Source organism: Oculina patagonica, chromosome 10, assembly GCF_052425735.1.
Source record: "Oculina patagonica isolate OP01 chromosome 10, crgOcupat, whole genome shotgun sequence".
Classification (NCBI taxonomy): domain Eukaryota; kingdom Metazoa; phylum Cnidaria; class Anthozoa; order Scleractinia; family Oculinidae; genus Oculina; species Oculina patagonica.
In genome coordinates this window covers 11,666,720-11,691,528 of record NC_135767.1, presented here as the reverse complement: position 1 = coordinate 11,691,528, position 24,809 = coordinate 11,666,720, and the positions used below count along the sequence as shown (strand labels likewise).

The 24,809-nt window shown below is 38.1% G+C and overlaps 1 protein-coding gene and 1 pseudogene across 10 annotated transcripts in view; both read left to right on the top strand.

Annotated features, from left to right (window-relative positions):
* The first annotated feature begins 491 nt into the window (after positions 1-491).
* LOC144628471 (SCO-spondin-like) overlaps positions 492-24,809 on the top strand; it is a 32,150-nt gene continuing 7,832 nt past the window's right edge. The window contains exons 1-15 of one of the 10 annotated variants that reach the window (XR_013566259.1): positions 492-597; positions 3,205-3,516; positions 4,270-4,425; positions 4,874-5,044; positions 5,313-5,483; positions 5,618-5,788; positions 6,070-6,240; positions 6,345-6,515; positions 6,850-7,020; positions 7,120-7,290; positions 7,563-7,733; positions 7,841-8,011; positions 8,084-8,254; positions 8,943-9,854; positions 9,979-10,419. Coding sequence is in view for 9 of the 10 variants with exons in the window: in XM_078486566.1 (XP_078342692.1) it covers positions 528-597; positions 3,205-3,516; positions 4,270-4,425; positions 4,874-5,044; positions 5,313-5,483; positions 5,618-5,788; positions 6,070-6,240; positions 6,345-6,515; positions 6,850-7,020; positions 7,120-7,290; positions 7,563-7,733; positions 7,841-8,011; positions 8,084-8,254; positions 8,943-9,854; positions 9,979-10,124 (3,306 nt within the window). In the remaining variant the exon portion in view is untranslated. Of the gene's footprint in view, positions 598-3,204; positions 3,517-4,269; positions 4,426-4,873; positions 5,045-5,312; positions 5,484-5,617; positions 5,789-6,069; positions 6,241-6,344; positions 6,516-6,849; positions 7,021-7,119; positions 7,291-7,562; positions 7,734-7,840; positions 8,012-8,083; positions 8,255-8,942; positions 9,855-9,978; positions 11,179-24,809 lie in introns of those variants that run through there. The other 9 variants (XM_078486566.1, XM_078486570.1, XM_078486571.1 and 6 more) reach the window with 9 other exon arrangements.
* Positions 17,011-17,914, top strand: LOC144667235 (C-type lectin LmsL-like; annotated as a pseudogene).

Below are 24,809 nucleotides of genomic sequence, written 5' to 3'. Positions count from 1 at the left end.
CATGATACATTTGTTTTAAAACACTGCCGGTGGAAAACGGTGAATTCGCGAGAGAGAAAAAAAAGAAAGGAAAAAAAATATAGAAGAAATCCTGGCGAAGCGGTTTAATTTACTCACACTATCAGTGTGCACTATTTGATTACGTGCACACTTACGTACACTGAATTTGTTTTCGCGGTAATGGAGGATATGTTATAAAAAAGTTTATTGAATGTAGGTGTTTAATTCATAGCTTCATTGCTATACTCTAAAAGCTAATTGCTATAGTTTTTGTCATATTTCCTATGAAAAGGGGTTTTGCTACTGATGAAAGGTGATGAAGATTTTCCCTCCGACGTGGCATTTGAAATATTGAAGTAACCATACTCTCATTGTTATCCTTTCTTTGTTAACTCTTTGACAATAGGTAGACGGTGCTAAAACCCAATATCGAATTAAACCATTTTTTTAAAAAACTCGAACTTCGTCCATTTCAGATACCGTAATTCAATTCATCCTTTCTATCTTTTTCAGATTTGTTTTATAAAATGACAGGCAATACAATTTTCTTTCTCGCGGGAATTCTTCTATCACTGTGCTTATCATGTGTGGCTCAAGGTAAGAGTGGTTTTCCTATATTTTATGGGAAACAGAATGAAGGAAAGTAAGTTGCATTTACAGTTGAGATACTGCCCTTTTCAATTGAAGCGTATAATCCCATTTTAGTGTGAAGTGACAGTACCTTCAGGTTTTACTAGTTATCACCAAAATGATGAGACCCCGTCCGCAACAAACTATATTATTATGTCTCCATTTTTTTTTCATTTATCAGTTGCTGCTCGCCGATTGCAATTTGTTGAGACTGAACATGGATCAAACTACCTACAATATTTCAAGGGTTAATGCTCATAACTTTTCTTGCATGTAACTTTTAATTAAAGCAATTCTCCCAATACCCAGTCATTATGGTGAAAATATTATAAAATTTGTCTAGATTGGCGGCGTTCTATGCCGCAAAAGAGCTGCCTATGTTCAATGTACCTTTTGCAAGCTGGAAATAGATTTCGTGTTTTCATGTTTGTTCATAAATCGTAATCATCCTATACAGCGTTAGACACCTCCACCATAACTTCTAAATATTGGTTTCTTTTAGATTTAAATTAGACTGTCGGTTATTTTTGGCTTTCCTTTAATCTATGAACTAATTATGTTAATCATATTTACCGGTACTGTCTTTTAAAGTGTTCCAATAAAAGTTCAACTTGTTAGAGCAAACGTATCTAGCAGTGGTTAGTAGCACATGTTCCATATTATGAAGAAAAAAAGAAAAAAGAAGTAGGTTCGACGTATGCCATCTAATGCATTGTGAGCTTATATAAGCATCACAAAACCTCCGTTGTTTTATTGTGATTAAACGGTAGATGAGGGTCCTAGATCTTTTTAGAATTAATGCACTGGACTGGAAAATGTTTTTTTTTTACACGCGCACTCACGCAAATTACACTTAGTTAATTGAAGCAAAATAAAATAACCGAAATTGAAAGATGCCGTAATTAAAATGATTGTTAAAATTAAACTATACGAAAGCTGTAAACTTTTGGAATTACTCCTGCTAATGTGAAATTTTACCTTTTTTCAAATTCTCTGTTATATAAGAAAAAATACAAAAATATAAATAACAATCAGAAAAACCGATTTTTGTATTCTTGAATGAACAGTTACGTCAAATCTAATTCTTTCCTTTATAACACACCAATATTGTTAGAAAACAAAGGAAGAAAACAATTTGCACAGCCTATATCACGAAGAGCCCCCTTTCATTGTTTCAACACACACCAAAAAACATGACAAAAAAAAAAACGATTCAGAGATTTTTTTAAACCGCAGGATGTGGATTAAAATTACATGTTTACTAAAAACATCGGCCACAAAATATGTGTTACGTTTCTACATAAGACTAAATAGCTTGTTAGTATTGACAATGCGAGAAAGACACTCAGAGTTTGCATCTAATATTGCTGTATTTTAGGTCCTTTGTCTGGTTCCATTATCATTATAAACATGTGATATTACGAGTCAGTATTCAGATGCTTTTGTAATGACTACGTCTACGTGGACAAGGTCTTTGACAACCATTTAAAGTAAAGTGCATCGAAAGATCTAATTGCCTTTTTTCCCAATCATTCAGAAGTGAATTAAAGTCATTTATTCGAGGACGTGACGTTTTCTTTGATAATTTATAATATTATTTTTTATTTAAGAAAAACAGCAGTCATTCGTTTTTTTTTTCTCAAGTGTATGTAAAGGTCATTCACTGACAAATACAAATAATAGGTGAGGAAAAAAGTGAATCAAATTTATTATTATATTATTATTGCATTTTTGTGGCCTTTTATATTCACGAATTCATTGACAAACTTATTGTTTAGAAGCACAAAACGGAGTCCGTGTGTTAACATTGTCAGACTCGAATATTTGTAAACACAACATTCTTGTTATCAAAGTATTCCTTTTTGCCTGACTTAATAATGTCGCGTGACGTTACAACCGATTTATAAAGCATAATATTTTATATAATGCATGGAAATTTGGTAATTTTAGCCTGTGACATAGTTTTTCAATATTCCAGACGATGCTTCCTAGAGACATTATTTTTTTTTTTTTTTTTTAAAGAGAAATATTTTTGCGTTCGTTCCGCGATGCTTACCTCTCTAATTGATAACATCTACGTGTTTTTGTAATTCAGAAAAATAAAATAAGTTTAAAGATAAAGTAAATATCAAATTTTAACACGATAGATCCATATACCAGCTTTAAAAATCTTATTACCTCTGAAAAATAATGGAATTTTGCTATGACAAAATTATATTCGAACAAATAGCGACCTAATTCATTATATACTATTTATCGTAAACTTAAAATTCTCGTTAAACGTCATGCAAATAAGACAACTGCAAAAATTTGGCCTGGATTCATTTTCTCACAAGGAGCAAAACAAAAAAAATTATAATTCGGCGATAAAGGTAGTGACCTGAAAGCTGTTGAAAGCACGTAATTTCCTTTTTCACGGGTGATTAATTTTTAAGTCTCAAGAACGAAAAATGTTATGCCTTAAAGTCAAATCGAAATTGCAGATAAGTAGCGATAATGTAACTATATGTATTGCTTTTCACACATTAATCAAAGTACACGTGTTTCCTCTTTTATTTTTTTTTTGTTATTTAGGAGACGTCCCTGTTACGCACCTGGGATGCTACAAGGAGCCATACTATAACCAATTGTTCTACAAAGTATACCTTGATTATAGAAACAAAATTGATTGGTCAAAACTGCCTGATATGAGTCACGTGATCCAAGCCTGTGCACAGGAGGCCGTCAAAAGGAAGTACTCGTTCTTTGCTATCAAAAATTACGGTCAATGCTCCTGGGGTCCTGATGGGCTGTCGGTAACAAGTAAAAGACAACAACAGTATTCGTGTTACTATGGCATTGGAGGTCCTTGGCTAGTTTCTGTTTACAAGATTGATAATCCGACAGGTAAGTTAGCAGTCTGAACTTGTCTCTGCGTTTCTGCTCACATGCATTTTACTTGCCTTGCAAGAGGTACAGATACGAAGGTGATAGGTTGCACCAGTCTGGAGCATTCACATGACCTATCAATATCGCGTGTTGGGAAGAAGAAACAACTTATTAAACTTCAGTGTGGTGAAGGCATGTGTCGATAGTCTCAATCTCCATCTTGAATCGCAAAATAAAAAAAAAAAAGTCTATTTTTGGGTATGCAGCTATTTTTGATATTAGATAATTGTCGTGGTGGTAGGAGGGTGTACGAAAAAAGCATAACTTATTGTGAAGGAAAAGTTGATTTAGCGCTTAAAATAAACTTCATTGTTGTTATAAATCTAAATGTAAACATGATTATACGGTGCCTCGAGTTTCAGGCAAAAGTCAGTTTTACGAACAAAGGATTAGCTTACCCTACGGTCGTTTCGGAACAAAATGCCAAACGCAATACAAACTGAGCGAAAAAAAATACGATTTTTGTATTTAAAACATGATACAAGTGTATTTGACTCCTGTAGAGAAAAAAAAAAGAATTTTTTTCCATTGAAAATTGACCGGTCGGTTTTTACACGGAATGCCTCTTATTGTTAATTTTACTATATTTCCTTTGAAAAATAGAAACTTCAAGTCTATGAGATAAACTTTGTACCATCCTTCTATTTGTTTGGTTATTAATTATTTTGTTCTTGCCTAGTTTCGTTTCATTTCATATTGTTCCACTTTCAGGCGGTGGAATCTGGTCTCAATGGGGTGCCTGGAGTCAGTGCAGCCAGACTTGTGGAGGAGGATCTCAAACGCGCACGCGCACCTGCAGTTCGGCATCACAGACCTGCCAAGGCAGTAGTTCCCAGACTCAGCAGTGTGCGACTACAGGTTGCCCAGGTAAATGGTCTTGCTGATACCTTACAGAAGGTTTTTAACCAGCATATACCTTGTATCTTCTTTCAATTAATAGGTCTTGCCTGAAATGGTGTTTACTTCCTTTTATTTTGTCATCCAATTATCGTTAAACTTGGTGGGGATATTCTCCGGAGCACAATCTCAATTTGGCTTTGTCTTTTTTTAAATTTTGATTTAATAACAACCGAACATGGACAGTTTTAACTTGCTATATTCTTGTTGTTCCTTTCAACTGTTTCCTGTTCTGACTCAGTGTAGAGATTGATTGCTTTTCAAAAAAAGTAACAGAATAAGCATTGCTAATACTCGACTAATTAAATGCTTAAAAAATTCCAAATTGAAACCTGTCTGAGCCAACCTCGTAATCAGCTGCATCAAAATCAGAAAGTAAGGGATAAAGAAGTGTTGTTTATACCTGCATTGTTTGTAGAAAATGGCGGATGGTCAACGTGGGGAGCTTGGGCCAGCTGCACTCAGACATGTGGCGGTGGTTCGCAAACGCGCACACGCTCATGTACCAGTCCTCCTCCGTCTAATGGTGGAGCGCCTTGTCAAGGAAATAGCTTACAGACTTTATCATGCAACACAAATATTTGCCCAAGTAAGAGTGCCCTAGTCTTAATCTTAAATATATGTTAAAGAAAACACTGGAGGAATTTTAAGAAAACACTGCAAGAATTTGCTCAGACGTAAAATGCAAGAAGTAAAAGAGCTACCTTAGCCAAAACACTTTGTGTAACACGTTCGCATTTCTAGGTAGCTGGCGAACACTACAGTAGCTGTATAGAAGGTGTTGCAACTGATTACATCAATACAATGAGAATAAAATAATTATCTTTTTCTAATTAAAAACGTTCCCTTTATAATAGCTGATGGCGGCTGGTCTGCGTGGGGAGCCTGGGAAAGCTGTAGCCAAACATGTGGTGGCGGTGCACAAACACGCACGCGCACCTGTACCAGTCCACCTCCCTCTGTTGGCGGCGCCGGATGTGTAGGAGCTAGTTCTCAAACCCAATCGTGCAACACGAATGAATGTTCAGGTACAAAACATTATTTAACATTCACCTTGAACTTATAAACTATAAAATTTCAGGGCAGAAAAACAGTGCAACGAAGTTCAGTCCTTGCAAGTTTTTTTTTATTTGTAACGTTATTTGCTTGTTTATATATTTAGTCAATGGTGGATGGTCAAGCTGGGGAGCCTGGAGCAGTTGCAGTTTGACTTGTGGTGGTGGGTCGCAAACACGCATGCGTACATGTACCAATCCACCTCCATCTGGTGGAGGCGCTGCGTGTCCAGGAAGTAGCTCCCAGACCCAATCGTGCAACCTAAATGGATGTTTAGGTACGGAATACAGTTTTCCCATGCTACGCTGTTCAAAGTCGAAAAACTTATTACTTTCAAAGCCTGAAATAAGTTTTAGTCCTAATAATTTAATTTAAAAAAACAACCGTAGTCTTTAGCTAACTATGGATTGTCAAGTCGGGGTAACTTCGGTAACATACGTAACTCTATCAGGAAGTAATGGCCACGGTTGTCAAAGGATGATATTCCAAAAATGAAATTCAGCTTTTTAACAATATATGAATTTCTTGTTATCAATCTTTCTTTCTTTCTCGCTCTAGTTGATGGTGGGTGGTCAAACTGGGAAGCCTGGACCAGCTGTAGTCAAACGTGCGGAGGGGGAACACAAACGCGCACGCGCAGTTGCACAAATCCACCACCAACAGGTGGCGGTGCTGATTGTCAAGGGAATAGTTCCCAGTCCCAATCTTGCAACGCGAATGAGTGTCCAGGTAAGGAAACATTTCCTTTTGAAAGCGGATCAACAACAACCATAGATGCAAACAATTTCGAAGGCTTTCAAGTTTAGTTTGAAACTATTTATTTTTTACCTTAGTAAATGGCGGCTGGTCAAACTGGGGAGCCTGGGGCAGCTGTAGTCTGACGTGTGGTGGTGGAGCACAAACACGCATGCGCACATGCACCAGTCCACCTCCTTCTAGTGGCGGTGCTGATTGTGTAGGGAGTAGTCTAGAATCCCAGTCTTGCAACACCAACGGATGTTCAGGTAAGGGGAAAAAATCTTTATTTACTTCTTTGTATCTATATAATGTATACCCCACAAGAGAAAAGAACAGATGTCTCCTTAGAGATGTTTTAGATGTAAATACAGAAGCTTTTAAGACCATACCCCTCTGAGTCTTTCGTGGCCTAAACGGGCAATGAAGCAATGATAATAGTTCACAACATTATTAACTAAAGAATTCTAACTGTCAGTACCGTCGATCGGCATGGTTAAATAATAACTCAGGAATACTAAGAAAAATTACTCATTTGTAACAGTTTTTAAGTCCAGCGCCCTAATCACTCGCATATGCGACTCTCTTCTTTTTCCTCTATAGTCGATGGCGGTTGGTCAAACTGGGGAGCCTGGGGCAGTTGTACCCTGACTTGTGGCAGTGGAACTCAAACACGCACGCGTACTTGCACCAATCCTCCCCCGGCCATCGGTGGTGCTGATTGTCAAGGGAATAGTTCTCAGTCCCAGTCTTGCAATACCAATGGATGCCCAGGTGAAATTTAGCAATAAATAATCAACGCAAAAATTGTGATCTGTGTCTTGTGAAACATCAATTTCGAATGATTTTGTGAACGAATTTTTTTCTTTCTAGTCAACGGCGGTTGGTCAAATTGGGGAGTCTGGGGCAGCTGTAGTCTTACATGCGGTGGTGGAATTCAAACACGCATGCGTACTTGTACCAATCCTCCCCCAACAAGTAGTGGTGTTGATTGTCAAGGGAATAGTTCCCAGTCCCAATCTTGCAACACCAATGAATGTCCAGGTGAGATTCATTTCATAATTGAATCCAAACAATAAAAACAAGTAAACGCAAGGAGTATGATCTGTATTTCAAATTTGAAACATTTGTTCGGTCGAAACTCTTCTAACGCTCACCTCTCTACAAAGGAACGGCCAGGACTTTGGTCTAAGCCAGGCGTCGATTCATACACTTTTCTCTTTTTAAAAACTCTCTGTGTAATGTACCCCTCTCTAAAATGACAGTTAATTCTAATTTTGAATGAAAGTATATACCTCTTCTTCTGGTCTTCCTAGTCGATGGCGGTTGGTCAAACTGGGGAGCCTGGGGCAGTTGTACCCTGACTTGTGGCAGTGGAACACAAACACGTACGCGTACTTGCACCAATCCTCCCCCGACCATCGGTGGCGCTGATTGTCAAGGGGGTAGTTCACAATCCCAGTCCTGCAATACAAATGGATGCCCAGGTGAGAGTTACTTCAAAAGTGCATCAAAGCAATAAACAAACAAGTAAATCCAAGACGTGAGATCTGTAAATTTGAATTACATTGTGTACAACTTTTCTTTATCCTAGTCGATGGCGGTTGGTCAAGTTGGGGAGTCTGGGGCAGCTGTAGTGTGACATGCGGTGGTGGAGCTCAAACACGCATGCGTTCTTGCACCAATCCTCCCCCAACCAATGGCGGTGCTGATTGCCAAGGGATTGGTTTCCAGTCACAATCTTGCAACACAAATGGATGCCCAGGTAATTAGCCCATTTGTGTTTCCCTTCATCACGTGGCCGAATAAATGATTAAAGGTGCAATTATTTTTTAAGTCAATGGCGGCTGGTCAAACTGGGGAGCTTGGAACAGCTGCAGTGCAACATGTGGTGGAGGAAACCAAGTACGAACACGGACCTGTACCAATCCCCCACCTGGCAGTGGAGGCCTTGATTGTCAAGGAACCAGCTCGCAGTCTCAGTCGTGCAACAGTGACGCATGCCCAGGTAAGAGTGGTTATCCGGGGTGTTCCTATTTTAAATTAAAAAAAATTGGAGCCTAGTCAATCTCTTAGCAACAAAACATTTCGTCATTTGATGCTGTTTCGAACACCAGCGCGTCAATGAAGTAAATGCATCACTTGAAATAAGGAATTTTCTTAGTCGTTTCTTAAAATAAAGTAACAATCATTCGTAAGTCGGGCGTTTTTTATGTACTTTAAATGCACTTATATTTGTCTTTACTGACGAGCATTTTAATTCCTCAATGAACAGCGCTAAAAAATATCAGCGCAGAAGCCATGCTTGCTTTGGACATAGGTACGAGATCGTACGTCCGAAAATACACGTAATTTTTTAAAAGGCAGTGTGTCGTTTTCTAAGAGAGAAATGTCGGATTTTCAGGCCAACTCCGTAAAAGCATCAGAGCAACAAAGAATAAGCCATCCTGTTAATTTCAATTAAAAAAAGTAATCTATATGATATATAATTTTTTAATATATATTCCCAAACCAGACTGCTTTATGATTGCTGGCGATTTCTTTGATATCATATAACACATACATTTTATGACCTACAGCTAAATGACTTGCATGTAACAACCATGTAGAAGCAGGAAGTGATTTAAACAACTCTAAAACTAGGCCAAAGAATATCGGTATTATTAAACGTTATTCATTCTTCTTCTTTGCTTTAGTATGCCAAGAAGGCAGTACCACATTTGATCGTTGCGGTCAAAGATGCAGCTGTGTTGGCGGCCAATTGGTGAACTGCGTTCGGATAAGGAAAGAATTCACATCCATGACATTTGCCGAACGAGAGCGTTACATAAGAGTTATACGAACAGCTTCCACTGATCCGAGATTCAAGGCAGACTATGATAACCTCATCAATGATCACAGGTTACTTTTCATCTCAGGCATTCACGAGGCTACTCACTTCCTTTCGTGGCATCGGTATTTTATGCTACTTTACGAGAACCTCCTTCGACGAGTCGACTGTAATTTTACTATCGCATACTGGGATTGGAGTCTTGCTTCCGATAATCCATTCAGCACGGCCAATCCTGAAGACCTTTGGCACAGTGCTAACACTGGCTTTGGTGGGAATGGCGTGGGATTAACTGCCTGCGTCCAGACGGGTCCTTTTCGACAGAGTGAATGGAGCCTCGTGCCACTTCCGGCAGGATCTCAACCGGAACCTGGCCCACGCTGCTTAGCAAGGATGTTCAATGGAAACCCTCCAGATTCTGTAGCAGTGCAAGAGGTCTTGCAAATAACGGCCGGTAACTTCTCTGATTTTGAGATCATGCTCAGAATCAACCTCCATGACGTGGTCCATTGTTTGATTGACGGCACCATGTGCTCTTTGGATTCCGCCGCCGCTCCTGAATTCTTCCTTCATCATGGCTTTATCGACAAGCTCTGGGACGACTGGCAGAAGAAAAGTGACGCCCACAAAAACGCTTTCTTTCCTTCTGTTAACGTCGTTATGCCAGGCACACAGGTGCTGCCTCGAGAAGTGATCGACCTTTCTTCCCAACCGGGAGGCGTTCGAGTGGAGTACCAGCCACCAAAGGGAGCTTCCAATGTGTTACCGCTTCTAAGAGGTAGGCTTCAGTCAGAATTTAACTCATTTACTACATAAGGGCCAAATATAATAAAATGCTATATAACTTATGTAAGGGATATGTTGAAGTGACCTGCGAAATGCATTCATTTTTTTTTTTTCAGGTTTAAGTTTTAGCAGAGTGCGTCACATCCCACGCAAGCGATTTTCTGGTCTAAGTGAGAAGGTCATCAAATTATTTCACTTGAAGCCGTCCGAAGTAAAGAGAGCGATGGAGTTGGAGAAGCGAATTCAGCCGTTGAGTTCTTAGCTTATTAAGCCGTAGATTGATAATTATCAAGGGAAAACTTAGAGAGCAAACCTATTGAATTCTAATTGAAAAATCTAACAAAATCCGAGTTACTTGTAAACGTTTTGCAATCGAAACACTAAAAACTCCTTACCTTGGCCTTAAAAAAGCATCATTTCGTCAATGGCAAAGATCTTTTCAACATTTTGTACAAAATTAGCTCCATTCAGCTGATGATTCGTGCCTTTTACAGTTCATTGACGTTTAAATGCTGAACACTGAAAGAGTTTTCTTCGACATTTTGCAACAACGAGGGGTGTTGCCTTTTAATTAAATAAGAAAAAAATGCCCTCTATGTCATAAACAAGTGGGCACAATATTCCTCGCAAAATTAAGGATAAATATCCCTTGCACAGTGATTTGGCCAATTTCTGCAACTTCCGAAAAAGCACGTGATATTAATTCTTAATTTTACTTGGCCTCATGCGATTACCATGCAGATTAAAATAGAGATCATTAGTATAATTATATCAAATAAAAGTAAATACATGCGCGATGCCCAGCTATGACAGAGAATTGTTCCATTTATTGTTTGTCAATTGACACTGCATAGTCCTTTAAGAAGTTTGTTTTAATATAATTGCTTTAAAATGAAGCAATTCCGAAGCCGTTACTTAGAATTGTGCTAATTATATGATAGTAGGCGTTATGTATTGAAACAAAACGTTATCGTTTTTTCTTTCAGTCTTTTGTTTACAACTTTCGGAAACTGAGTTGACCTCCCAATATTTCATTTTATTGCTTTCCACCTTTTCTGAGTCTTTAAGTTCTCGAGTTTCTATTCTAAGAAAACCCATTCACTCATTTCCACACGAGAAAACCAACGAGAAAACCAAATGACGAGTTACCCTTGTAATTGCTACAGGGTTTTTGTTCCCGCTTAAAAAAAACTCTTGTATCCAGGGTAATGATGAGTAAGTAATTGAATAGAATATTATTTCTATGACATATACAAAAGAATGATCTTAAGCAAGCAATGTAGTACTCAATTAAAATTAAATGTTAATAAAGAGAATTGTTAACGACTGTTGTTTTCCAGCATACCAGCGTGGCGCATAAACGAATCATGGTTACACGAGTAGCCGATCCAAACTGAAAATTAAAAAAAAAAAAACAGTAAAGTAGAGCCCCGGTAACTCCAGCTCGGATAACTCGAACAACCCCGCTAACTCGAACTAAATTTCGTTTTCCCTTGATCAAAATTTGGTTCAAATTTACCCTGATAACTCGAATTCTGTAATAACATTAAAAAAATGGAAAAATATAATGAAAATATCACCGTTATATGTGTTATTTCTTCATTTCCTTTTGCTTTTATTCATTTTCCATCTTTACAAATCAATCCCTTAAAATCAAAAATAATTTTTCTGCTGCTACTGATATAAAGGTGAGCCACCAGCTGAACGAAAAAAAGGAAACCCCGACCCAGTCCTCTCTCGCCAAAAGCTGTTACCGGTCAAATTGGTCAATTTCAAAGACCGCAGATCAAACAACCTATTACGAGATGCGCGTATGGTGCATTTGATCATAGTTTTTCTAAGAATTTTATTTTTTAGTGATTTAAATATTTTTGCCCCAAACGCATTGATTGTGCTTACAACAAAATGGTACCAGTAAATTTCATGCTTAAGCCCGGGCCAAACGAGGATGAGAATTGATGAAAGTTCAAAATCTCACTCTCTTTTGGCACGGAACTTTCATGTTCTCTCGTCGACTGTTATGCGCTCTCATCGCGCGACTTTGAACGTGCTTTAATTTTCTTGAGAGTCGATAAGAGTTTGACGGACTCTCGTTCTCGTTTGTCCCAAGTTGATGATAGTCGATGAGAGTTAACCAAAACTCTCATTGAGAGTTACAGTGGAACCCCGTTAATACGGACACCAAGGGGACAGGCCAAAATGTCCGTATTAACGGGGTGTCCGTATAAAGCGGGATCTCAGAAAAAAGTCACGGATGCATGTTTTAGCGACACAAAAACGAAGGCACACGTCTTTACGGCAACAAAACATTGTTTAATTGTACTGTAACTGAATCAAATGCAAATTTTGAACTTTCTAACTAAAATTACAATAGGTTTTACGAAGACCCTACGATCCGAGTCATACACTCGAGGTAAACTTTAATACAAACTCAACAGTAACTATAAGCAAGAAATGAAATGCATTTTAACGGCAACATAACGTTTTCTATAAAGTTTCCTTTATAACTGGAACTCTGACCGTAACAAACTTATTTAAAAAAGTCAGTAACTTTGCTTTGTACGGAAACTTTCAGCTTGCGATTCAACCAAGCGGACTGAAGATTTGACAAAACTTTTGCAAGGCTATTTCCTGTGTCCGTTGAATTTTCAGTGGTAAGGAATTCCGTCAAGTCCTCTAGCATGGTCATTGCTTCTCTCATAGACTTGACTTTCACTTCCTTAGCCTGGGAATTGACCTCAATGAGATCGTCATCACTGTCTTCGTCTTGTGAAGACGATGCCGATAGATCGGAGAAAAATTCCACCTCCCAATTGGCGCTTAACTCTTTACACGTTGGCAGAGAAGAAGTTGCTTCTAAGGCTTCAACTGCTGAAGGTATGTCTGAGCTTGTCCCGGAACTTGCATCACACAACAATGAATTCACTTGCACCAGTTCACCTGTTTCTAGGTCTTCAAATGGATCAAACTCCCGGTGTTCCGCAGGAAATGAAACGAGAGATTCGTCTGCTGAAAGAAAACCTGCCTTTATGAAGCATTTCTTGACAGTCGATTCTGACACGTTTTCCCAGGCTTGGCCAATCCACCTAATGGCTTGTAGTAAATCCATAGATTTACACACGTCGGTGGCAGAGTCACAGTCATCTATTTTGCTGACGACGTGTGTCAGCATCAGTTTCATGTATTTGAGCTTAAATGTTTGGATTATTCCAAGATCAAGAGGCTGGAGTCTTGATGTAGAATTTGGCGGAAAAATACAATCTTGATCTGATCGTATTTGCCTTTCATATCTAGAGGATGGCAAGGGGCATTGTCCAGGAATAAAATAACATTCCTGTGCTCCCTTGCTAATTTCCGGTTTAGTTTGGATAGCACGTCATCTAAGATGTTAAAGGCCATCCAAGCTTTAGCCTGGCTAAAGTATGAGCAGGGTAGTTGAGACGTATCTCTGATTGCTTTGAAGCAACGTGGACGTTTTGACTTGCCAATGACAATTGGTTTCTCGCAATGGCCCGCTGCATTAACAAAAAAAGCGCACGTGACTCTTTCTTTGGACTTTTCCCTCCAGTACACTGGTTTGATACCTCGGCCAGAGATCTGTTTGGAAGTGCTCGAAAAAATTGCCCTGTCTCGTCCATATTTAAGACGTTCTCCGGGGAGTAGCCGCTCAAAATACTCGGTAAACGCTCTTTCCAAGATGCTACAGTTTCTTCACTGACGCCCCCTGCCTCACCACTAATAACTTTGCTTGTAATGTTGTACCTTTTCTTGAATCTGTCCAGCCATCCATTAGACGCTTTGAATGTCGAGTCTCCAAGCTTTTCACTCGCTCGTTTGGCTTTTTCTTGCAGCATTGGTCCGGTAACTGGAATTTTCTTGGTTCTTGCCTTTTGGTACCACTCGTACGTTGCCTCGTCTACATTTTTCATCGGCGATACTCTGGCTCGTTTAGAATGTGCATTCTTGTTTGCGCTGTAATCCTCTAGTATTTCATTCCCCTTCGCTAAAATAGACTGAATTTGCGATTAACCGCAAGCAAACTTCTCAGCAATTGCTCGCACACTAGCATTTGGGTTTTCCTTTTTGTAATCAATGACCTGAACCTTTTCAAAAGCAGTAAAATCTTTCCTTTTACGCTTAGCTGAAGGACGTGAAGCCATGATGCAATGACTGTGGCGGCACGCTACATGGTTCACGGTAAATTGTGAACACTGACAAGCTGTCACTTGCACTTTCAGTTCTAATAAACTGGCTAATTACACCTCACACCTCACACTTTGGAATTCGATCTAGTCAGTTTCGCGTGAGAACCGGAAAGTATGGACGATCACCGAACGCTGAAAATTTCTTCCTGGATAAGGGGATTTCATGTTTACAAGGGCTGGTGGACTCCTACACGTGGTGAAATTTTACCTTTGCAACCAGAGCCAGAAAACGCCCAGGATAAAAACGCAGTCGCAGTGCTAAAAGAGAGTCGAGTTATTGGCCACATTCCATATTACCTCGCAAACACCAAAAACCGCACTGGAATAGTCACTCATTTTATTTCAAAGCCTACCAACCGAGGATTGGTTGAAGTATGTGGAAAGGCAGTAAATCAAGGTGGAGGTCTTGGTATGGAAATACCGTGTGTCTATATATTTGATGGTCCAAGCAAACACGTGGATTTACTCGAACAATTAATAGACGTCGATAACAATCCAGCAGTTCGAACAGAGGCTGTTGCTGATACAAGTGGCAAGCAAAGGACCTCAAAGAGGAAGAAGCCTACAAGCGATGGCTACAGCAAAAGGCAAAAAAAGTGAAAGTTTTGAATAGGAACAGCAGCCAGAAAACCATATCAACCTCATCCTCTCTTGACCATATTTAAGGACTTTACGTACAAGGGTCAAACGCTGGAAGTCACGCTATTGAGCTACTCTTTGTAATAAAATTGTTTTAACTCGTCAAATTCTGTCATTATTTGACCAGGGTTCAATTAGCAAATAATCGTGACAATGAAAATTAACAGTAAACAGATACTTAGTGTCCGTAAAGCGGGGTTAACAATGTATAAGAAATTGTCACTCGGGAACGGGAAAAGTGTCCGTTGTCCGTATTAACGGGTGTCCGTATTAAGCGGGTGTCCGTAAAGCGGGGTTCCACTGTAACTCTCATCAACTCGCATCCTCGTTTGACCCGGACTGTACGGCAATTTTCTTCTTGTGAGGGGTTTCCTTTTTTTAAAAAAAAAAATTTAGCTGTCATATTATTTCGCCCGCAAAGCCTCAAATTTACCATAAATTATAACCATGCAGTGAGAAAACAAGTACGGTGATCCCCTAGTAAAAACTAAAAATTAAGAACTGTGCAAGTTATTTTTTTATATTTTTTTCTTAAAAAATTAATAGTACTTCTTTTTAGAAGGAATTTCCTTAACGGTTTTGGAATAATAAGATTCTAATTCAGCAACCCTAATCGCAATAATGCGCTCAATAATTCCAAGGGTAGGTAAACGGCTTTCCCAACCATCTCACTGAGAAGACCATTTCGTCGTCAAGATCATTGCATTCACAAATCGCTGACGTCATGAAATAAAAACTATTTGGGATAGCCGCTGATTTGAATAAGGTTTTATTTCTGGCATTTTTTTACTAAACCAGTTTGAAAAAAAAAGAAAAAAAAAGTAATGCCAGTTTATGAAAACTGCGGCACAACATATGAATTTACCGATTCGAGGTTGCAGTTTGACAAGGGAACTGGAAAGAGCCAGAAGGACTTGTGAGGCTGGTGGCTCAATTTAAAGTTGTCGAACATTTCCAAAATACGAATGGGGGTTGGCTTTTCATTTGTTTGTTGTACTGGTGGCTTGTCCGATAACCAGTGTCAGCTGTATTGACAAACGACATGAAACATACCATATTGAACTGACTTTGTATACAGTCTTTTCTTTGAAAAACAGCGTGCTCTGTGTTATAGAAGACAACGTTTGCCAGGTACCGATCTGTTATAATATTTAATTGCTGCCCGAAGAGATAATTACTTCTCATAATTTGATACTAACAACTAGGGGGGAACCTAAATGTTTCGTCAAGTGGCTTTTTCGTACATTTGTTAGGTGAACATGTATTACCTGACACTCAGACCAGTTTATCGAATTTAACAGCCTTTTCCCATTAAATTTACCTGAATAATGGTCGAGCGAACTACTTTGGCTAAGGTGTTACTATTTAAAGAGCTCACAAATTGAGCAATGCAAATTCTTCTCAGACTTCAAGATTTGAAAAGAATCTTCTGAGGAATGTACGAATAAAGGCGGTACTTGTAGAAGATATCTTTCAAAAATCGACGTCGAGAAGATATCGGACTTGGGAATGACGTTTGAAAGGTCAGTTAATTATTAGAATCTTAAACGGCGGTTACAGTATTTTAAGAACTCTGATGGCTGGTAAGGATAAAACGGACAGATCTTTGTAAACAATACCGCATGGAAGAATCAATCGTGCAGAACTTTACACACTCCAGCACTTCTTGGTAGCGAGTATTTTGCTCGGTAGAATTCCTCATTCTGGCAGAGTTTGCGCAAAATTTGGGTAAAATATTAATTAGGAAAAATGTGTAACACAAAAGATACATGTAAAGTGAGATGTTAGTTTCTTTCACAAAAGTTTCTTTCATTAGTATCTTTCACAAAAGATACAAGTTGAATTAAAAATTTAAAACGAAAAATTCATAACTAATTGGAAACACCTTACGATACTCCCAAATTGAGTGGCCTTCTGTACGACTCCAGCTTGTAAGCTTTTAACTTTATCGTGTTTAAATAAAGGCAACTTACATACTTACTTAAGAATAGTCAACACAATAGCCCCCATTTGGCTTCAAAAAATATGCACTGGCATTTGTCTTTGGACAAACACAAATTTTGAGAGACATTAGTTTTAAGGCTTTGTTATTTAAACTGTTTGCTCTTCGGAATAGATAATGTCCTTGGAAAAATATCCGTGCATATTATATCTTCATGCTGAATGGAGGTTATTGTATGAAATCAACACAATAATACAAAATACAAAAATTTGCAGAGAAAATTAGCGTTGAAACTTGTGTCGAATGTACAGTTCTAAATAAGCTTTTGATATATTTATTTATCTTGCAGATTTTGTGCAAGTATGAAGCTCCTTGCAGTTATTTTAGCAGTTTTTGTAGTACACTTGGCTGCAGGGAAGATGGCCAATTCAAATCGTCATTCAATGCATTTGTTCTTTCTTTTTCTTGGTCGAAAGCCCACGAAATGAGCTACAATGCCTACAAACTAATAATGGGTTGCTTTTGCCTATTACCGTCTGTTACTGGTTTTGCAGCAAATAATATATATTGCTTATACGTATTTGTGTTAACTTCCGTGAAAACTGTTAGAACATTTGCAGCTCGTGTTTCAGAATTATCGGAGAGTGATTTCGCTAAACGTCCACTCGTGTTCCTATAACTAGAAAGAAACACGGAATGCCTTTTACATTTCCTAAATATTTGTTAAATCGGTGCATTTTATCTTGGTTTTGCATTTATGTATTCAATATATTTCTTTATTAAATTAACAAACATTTTTCGTGCTCCTTCTCTCTTTTTTAGGATGTGATGACGGGTGGAAATTGTTTGATGGTAAATGCTTTAAACTGTTCCAAGAAAAGAAATCATGGCCGGATGCAGAAAAGTCGTGCAAAAAGGTCGAGGCTCGCTCGGTCAAAATCGAATCGGAAAAGCTAAACGATTTCTTGCTGAAAACATTCATGCAAATTCCATTTGATGAGATGAACCGATCTGCTTGGATTGGACTCACGGAGAAAAAGAAGGAAGGGAAATTCGTCTGGTTAGATGGTACGAGTCCAACTTATATCAACTGGGCAGAGGAACTGGGCAGAGGAACAACCTAACAACGAGGAGGGCGGGCAGGAATGTGTAGAGCTTGTGAATGGCGTCTTTTGGCCTGGCGGCTTATCTCATGTTGGGCTTTGGAATGATTACCAATACCATGCAAAACTAATGTATTTATGTGAGAAGAAAAATAAAAGATAACTCAACTCAATAAACTGTATGATAATGTTGCGGAGACATTAAGCTGTTAAAATACTTTGACGAACGACCATGCCAACTACTTTACCACTCTTGAAAGAGGTTAGATACCTTTTTCTGGCTGGGGGTATACAATTACAAAAGGGTTAGGGATTTCACAGGATGAAGTACAGTAAAAATCTGCATTAAAGAACACGCATTGCCACGAGACATACCGAGGATCAGGTGATCGACCGACCTTTAAGTACATCATCGGCACGTCAACCGTTCCCTTCTACAAGTTTCTGAAGCAGGTCAGTCAGCGGGGCGAAAGTCCTTGGCTTTGGCATCTCCTGAAGCAGAACATACCAGAGTCACAAAATATCATCGACAAATTGACCGACGAGAGCCTGTACGAGTTTGAGCTCCATGGCACGTTCCATGACGTCGCAGGCTTGGATTTCAATGTACGATGGAATGATATACCAGTTGCAGGCGCCGCTAATGCCACGATCAATGCATAAGCACGTTCGTCGAGTGCATGATAACAATTTACTTGTTGACACGACAGTCAGTGTCCTTTGTATGATGTTTTACGTCATATTAAACATAGAAACGAAACGCGATTGTGTTTTGATTTAGAAGCGAATTAAGCAGAACCCTATAAAGGTTAAAACGTGTAACGGCCTATTATTTGGAAAATCAGGAAAAAACACAATCAAATTTGCAATATTTGGATTAAATTCACAGCGCGCGATAGCTAACTAACGATGGCGTAATCGTAATCTCAACTTCTAATATTATTATTATGTTTTCTCATTCAAATGTTTCGTAACGTTACGTCTTTTCTTCTAAAATTTACGTGCTAAGAAATAATTTTTATGTTATTTTTGAATGAAGAAAACTCTGCTTTCCCTCGAGAAACGCACGTGCTGCTTTTAGGTAATATTATAGCGCTAGCAAGCTCTGCTCAGTGATAGAGAAACACCACTAGGCATGCGCTGTTTCTTGGCAACATTCTGGCGCTAACAAGTTCTGTTCAGTGATCGCACGTACATTAATAGCTCATTTGACGATTTTTCGTGCGTATTTCTCATTGCTGCAAATTTTCAATTTCTTACATCCTGTTTTCTCACAAAAATATTTCGTACCGTCATGTTTTTTCTTCTTTGTAACTTAAGACTTACCTAAAGCATCGTGAACTAAATTTTATCTGAATATAGCTGAGATACGACGCGCTCGCTGATTGGTCGGAAACCTAATGTAACTATGTAACTACACTCTACGTCGCGTAAGGACGAAGAATTGCTTAGCATTTGTTTAATGTTTTATTTTGCCCTTTCAGTTGACAAAAAAAGAAGATATGATTCTCATGAACGATTGAAATGCAAACTTTACTAACGTAACTACAACGAATTTTTCCACCCTCTAATACACAAATGTCTAAATATAACTCAGAGACAAGGAATTATCAAAGTTGTGCCAAAAAAGCGGAAAAACAAGCTATACTTAGAAAACTGGAGACCAATATCTTTATTAAACACTGACTATAAAATAATAACAAAGGCCATAGCAAGCAGAATCGCCAACTTTCTCCCCAAACTTATCCATGACGACCAAACCGGTTACGTCAAGGGGCGATACATTGGCCAAAATATTAGGCTGATACAAGACATAATGAAAATAACATCTTTAGAAAATATACCAGGCATGGCAATATTCGTCGATTTTAAAAAAGCCTTTGATTCGGTTGATTGGCAGTTTTTATCCAAAGTTCTAGAAGCGTTTAACTTTGGGCCACAAATTCGCGACTGGATTAAAACTTTCTATACCGACATTACTAGCTGTGTTATCAACAATGGACATGCCTCCGAATTTTTCAGCTTACAAAGAGGAGTCAGACAAGGCTGTCCCTTATCTGGAATCTTGTTTGTACTTTGTGCAGAAATCTTAGCGAACGCAGTTAGGAATAATAAGAATATTAGAGGAATACAAATTTATAACAAAGAATACAAAATATCACAATATGCAGATGACACTACTGCATTTGTATCCGACGCGTTGTCAGCGCAGAACTTGTTCGAAACATTACGCGCCTTTCAAGAGATTTCATGACTAGAAATAAATAAGTCCAAAACTGAAGGAATGTGGATAGGGTCACGGAGAAAGGACGCCACGACACCTTTTGATATAGCTTGGCCTTCAGAGCCGATATATGCACTAGGAATCTATTTCTCTTACGACGAAGCTGAAGCTTTCAAAAAAAATTTTGAACAAAAACTACTGTCTATGAAGAACCTTCTTAATCTTTGGCAATCAAGAAACCTCACGTTGTACGGTAAAATAACCATTCTTAAAAGCCTCGCTCTCTCGAAGCTAGTCTATAATACATCGGTACTTACTTTTCCCCGAGAATTTGAATCTTCAGTTCAAGCAACCATTACTCAGTTTGTTTGGAACAACAAACCTAAAATTAAACATACCACCATGATAGGCCCGAAAGTTAAGGGTGGCTTAGATCTGCCAGATTTCGAAATAATGAACAACGCTCTGAAAGTCACTTGGGTAAGAAGGCTGCACGAAAGCAATGAAAATGCAAGCTGGTGCCATATACCTCTCACACTATTAAAACAGGTAGGAGGTATTTTCCTACTAGAATGCAACTATGATTTAAAGTACCTCAAACTAGATATACCTATACAATTTTATAAGGATGCCTTAAGCATTTGGCAAATCATAAATAATCATACTCCAGCAAACAAAGAACAGATTCTCAATGAAATTCTGTGGAACAATCGGTTTATTAAGATCGAAGGCTTCTCTGTTTATTATCATAGTTGGCATGCTGCAGGAATAACCAAAATCAAAGACATTTTCTACGAAAACAACTTCCTGACATTTGATAAATTTTGCCGCAAGTTCGCCATCAAAACAAATTTTCTTACTTATTATGGCTTATGCAACTCTATCCCCCAAAACTGGATCCGCTTGTTAAAAGAACTTGACACCGACGCACCCACTTGTTTAGAATATGCAGAGAAAATTCCTTTAGACAAGCTTTCATGTAAATCAGCTTCGAAACTTCAAATCGGGCTGAAATTCATACCTCCCACAGCAGAACAAAGAATGTGGCAAGCAAACTTTGATAAGAAAACTATTAAAACTATCTACAGCATTCCTTTTAAAGTGACCAAGGATATTAGGCTCGCTATATTCCAATTCAAAATTATACATTATATCTTGCCAACTAATGCAACCCTTTTCAGAGATAAGATCATTCAACATGATAAATGTCATGTCTGCGAGCAAAAACAAACCTTACAACATCTTTTTGTTTCTTGCCCGGACGTGCAATCTTTCTGGCAAACCTTTTCCCACTGGTGGAATGTTAAAAACGACGATTTTATTGACTTGAACGACAAAACCATAATATACGGCTTCACAAACAACTTTGGCCAACAACTTGGTTTAAACCTCTGCCTGATAATCGCCAAGTATTACATCTACTCTGCTTCAAGAGAACAAGAACAGTACTATTTCGAAGCCTTCCTTGCTTTCCTCAAAAGTAAACTATCTATTGAAAAGAGTACGTGCAAATCACAAATCATTCTTTAAATAAAACGTAAGCTAACCATTTCCTACAAATGTAACTAAGTAAAAAACAAACTTGTATTACAATTTGTCCGGCAAACCATGTTATCAAAAAAAAAAAAAAAAAAAAAAAAATCTTACCAGATAGAAGCCCTTATTTGACTTTTGCATTCTTGTATTGAATTTTTTTTTTTTCTTCCTTTTCTTTATTTTAGTCTGTAACTTACAAGTCAATGTAATCTAAGCTGTCCTTTTGTTTATTCGTGGTTGTAAATAGTAACTAAATGTAAATTATTTTTTGAACTGTTCAATAAATGTTTTTGCAAACAAAAAAAAAAAAACAAAAAAAAAGAATTTTTCCACCCGCCGTACTTAATTAAAATAGAGCAAAGGACCTTGAGGAAAAAAAACGAAAACAAACACAAAAAACAATTTTCGCTTTCACTGGCCTGGCATGATATTGATAGCATTGATATCTTCTCATTCAACATTCACTCGAAAACCTTATATGCAAGAAAAATACTACTACAAACTGGGCACGATAAAAGCTTACCAGAAACTTTATAGACTTCATATATACGAGTCCTCGTACGCACTTGAATTGATTTAAAGCGCAGTCAGACTTTTATATAAACGCCGAGTCCTCGTACGCACTTGAATTGATTTAAAGCGCCTTTCAGTGCTTTCTGTAAAGTCTGTCATTCGGCAAATAACCGACGAAGCAATACAGGCAAATTAACCTCTATTCCAAATTTCGCCAGTCTGTGAAATGTGTAAATTTCCAAACTTTTCGTGCATTTACTCTCGCGAATTAAGAATGACTCCGGCCAATTACCTCGTGAAAGTACTTTTAAAACATTGAACAAATTTTCTGCTTTTAACCGATTGTCATTTTCCTTTCCTTTCATTTGACTATTATAGCTTATTACTTTTTAAAATTTTTTGTCGTGTTGATCAGTAAAATTCTAAGCGGGGAGCTGAACCTGTGTCTTATTCTTTCAGCCGCTTTAATTTTCTGACCGAGTCATTCGATGAGTGTGTTGAGAATAACGACCAATAACCAAGAAGTTGATCTCGAAATTTTAACAAGATTTCTATTTCTTCGAGCAACGTTTTCTATAGTTTAGTATTCCATAAATGCAATAGACCGCACTTTCCAGGGGTTTACTGGCGTAATAAAACAACTTGAGATGTTGGAAGAATACTCTAAAAGCATGTAAATCACTCGCCTAACGCTCGTTATTTACCAAACTCCTTCCTAGACGTTCTTTGGGCTCGTCGCGAGTTTTTGTCCCACGAACGTCTGCTTAAACGAGCTACCATTTCTGTTCGTCGGTGGTTTGCCTCTGTTATGAAAAAAACAATCAGCACCTATCGTATAACAGAAATTCGTGGGGAAGAAACGCGTGACGAGCCCAGAGAACGTCTGCGAAGGAGGCTAATGATTTACAAGCTTAACCTCAAAAATTTGGCTTCCGTCCCAAGCTGTCTACAACTTCAGCTCTCACCAGTTTTGCAGATGAGGTCCTATTGCACATGGAGAGTGGAGAGCTATGCACGGCAGTTTTCTTAGATATGACCAAGGCATTCGATACCGATGACCATAACATCTTGCTGTCTAAGTTGTCGGCTATCGGTGTCTCGCACAGTACCCTGTAGTGGTTCAAGTCTTACCTGAGTCATCGTAAACAGCGGACTGCCTGTAGTGATGCTGTGTCTGACCCTCTCCCAATGACCTTTGGGGTGCCTTAGGGGAGTATTTTGGGTCCGCTTCTCTTCTTGATTTATATTAATGATCTTCCTCTGGCTATAAATAATTAGCCATGTTCAAAACGAGCAGGGGACTGGGTACGAATATTCAATATCGATTGCACTGAAAAACTGGGCCCGACATCTGAAAGAGCATCCAAAAATTAGTAACTCAACCAAATTTGAGAGTTATTGGTTCAAACGCATAGGTATGGTTCACTTTTAGAAATTGCTAAAATAAGAGAGCTTAGTATGGATTGGAGGGACAGCTGTCCATCCAGCCATACTAAGCTCTCTTATTTTAACTATTTTTAAAAGAGTTCCATGCCTTTGCGTTTAAACAAAGAACTCTCAAATTTGGTTGATTTACTAATTTTTGGATGCTCTTTCAGATGACGGGCCCAGTTTTTCAGTGCAATCGATATTGAATATTCGTACCCAGTCCCCTGCTCGTTTTGAACATGGCTAATTGCGAGGTGACTTTGTATTCTGATGACACGGTCCGGTACTATTATGGTAAGGAGCCACATCTGTTAGAAGAGGCACTTAATGATGATGTCTTGAAAGTTGTTCAGTGGCTACTTGGAAATAAGCTAACTTTGAATCTTACTAAGACGAAATCAATGATTATAGGCAGTAATAGGAAACTTGTTGGTATTTCCTCTTTCTTATTATCTATTTTTGACACTGATATAAATTCTGTGACTAGTTTTAAATATTTTGGAGTTATGTTGTCCTCAACTTTTACATGGTCCGACCATGTTTGATATATTTCATCTAAGGTTAATAAGAACCTTGGTCTTTTACGTAGGATTAAGTATTATTTACCTTATATGCTACCTATTTTTGACTATGCTGATTTAGTCTGGGGTGACAAGGACAATGTCTGAGTAATGAATGAATTGCAAATTCTGCAAAAGAAGGCAGCTGAGTTGATATTAGATAGATCACTTCTCTCCTCATCCACTGATGCATTAACAGTCTCGAGATGGCCGAATATCGAAGAACGTAGGAAATGACATCGTTGTATATATGAATACCATTGTATTAATGGCCAACTTAATCATTCTTTGGGCATTGTAAGATAGAGTGACATGTACTCCTACAATCCTCGCAATAAAGAAACTATTAAGCTCCCCAAAATCAAATACAATTGGGGAAAACATCGTTCGCGGTACCACTGTTTCAAAGACTTAAATGTGTTATAGAGAACTGTAAGAAACTCAGCAAGTTTGCAAATTTTTTAAAAGGTGTCTTTTTTCTGCTTTTTATAATAAAGTATTTTTAATCCTTGTAGTGTCGATGTTGTAAATATTTATATATTTCGGTTTTAGCTCTTATTTATTGATTTTAATTGTATCATTATATAATATATATCCAGTGTTAGGACCTCTATGTAAACCACTTCTACTGATGGAGCTTCCTAATAAAAGATTGTTATTATAGAGCTTTTCTCGTGTTCTCCTTGTCCAGTCACTGAATTCTCTTCCAACATCCCGCATGGTTTTATTACGCCAGTAAACCATTAGAAAGTGCGGTATCTTGCTTAAAGAAATAATGTTTAGGCTTTTTAATGTAG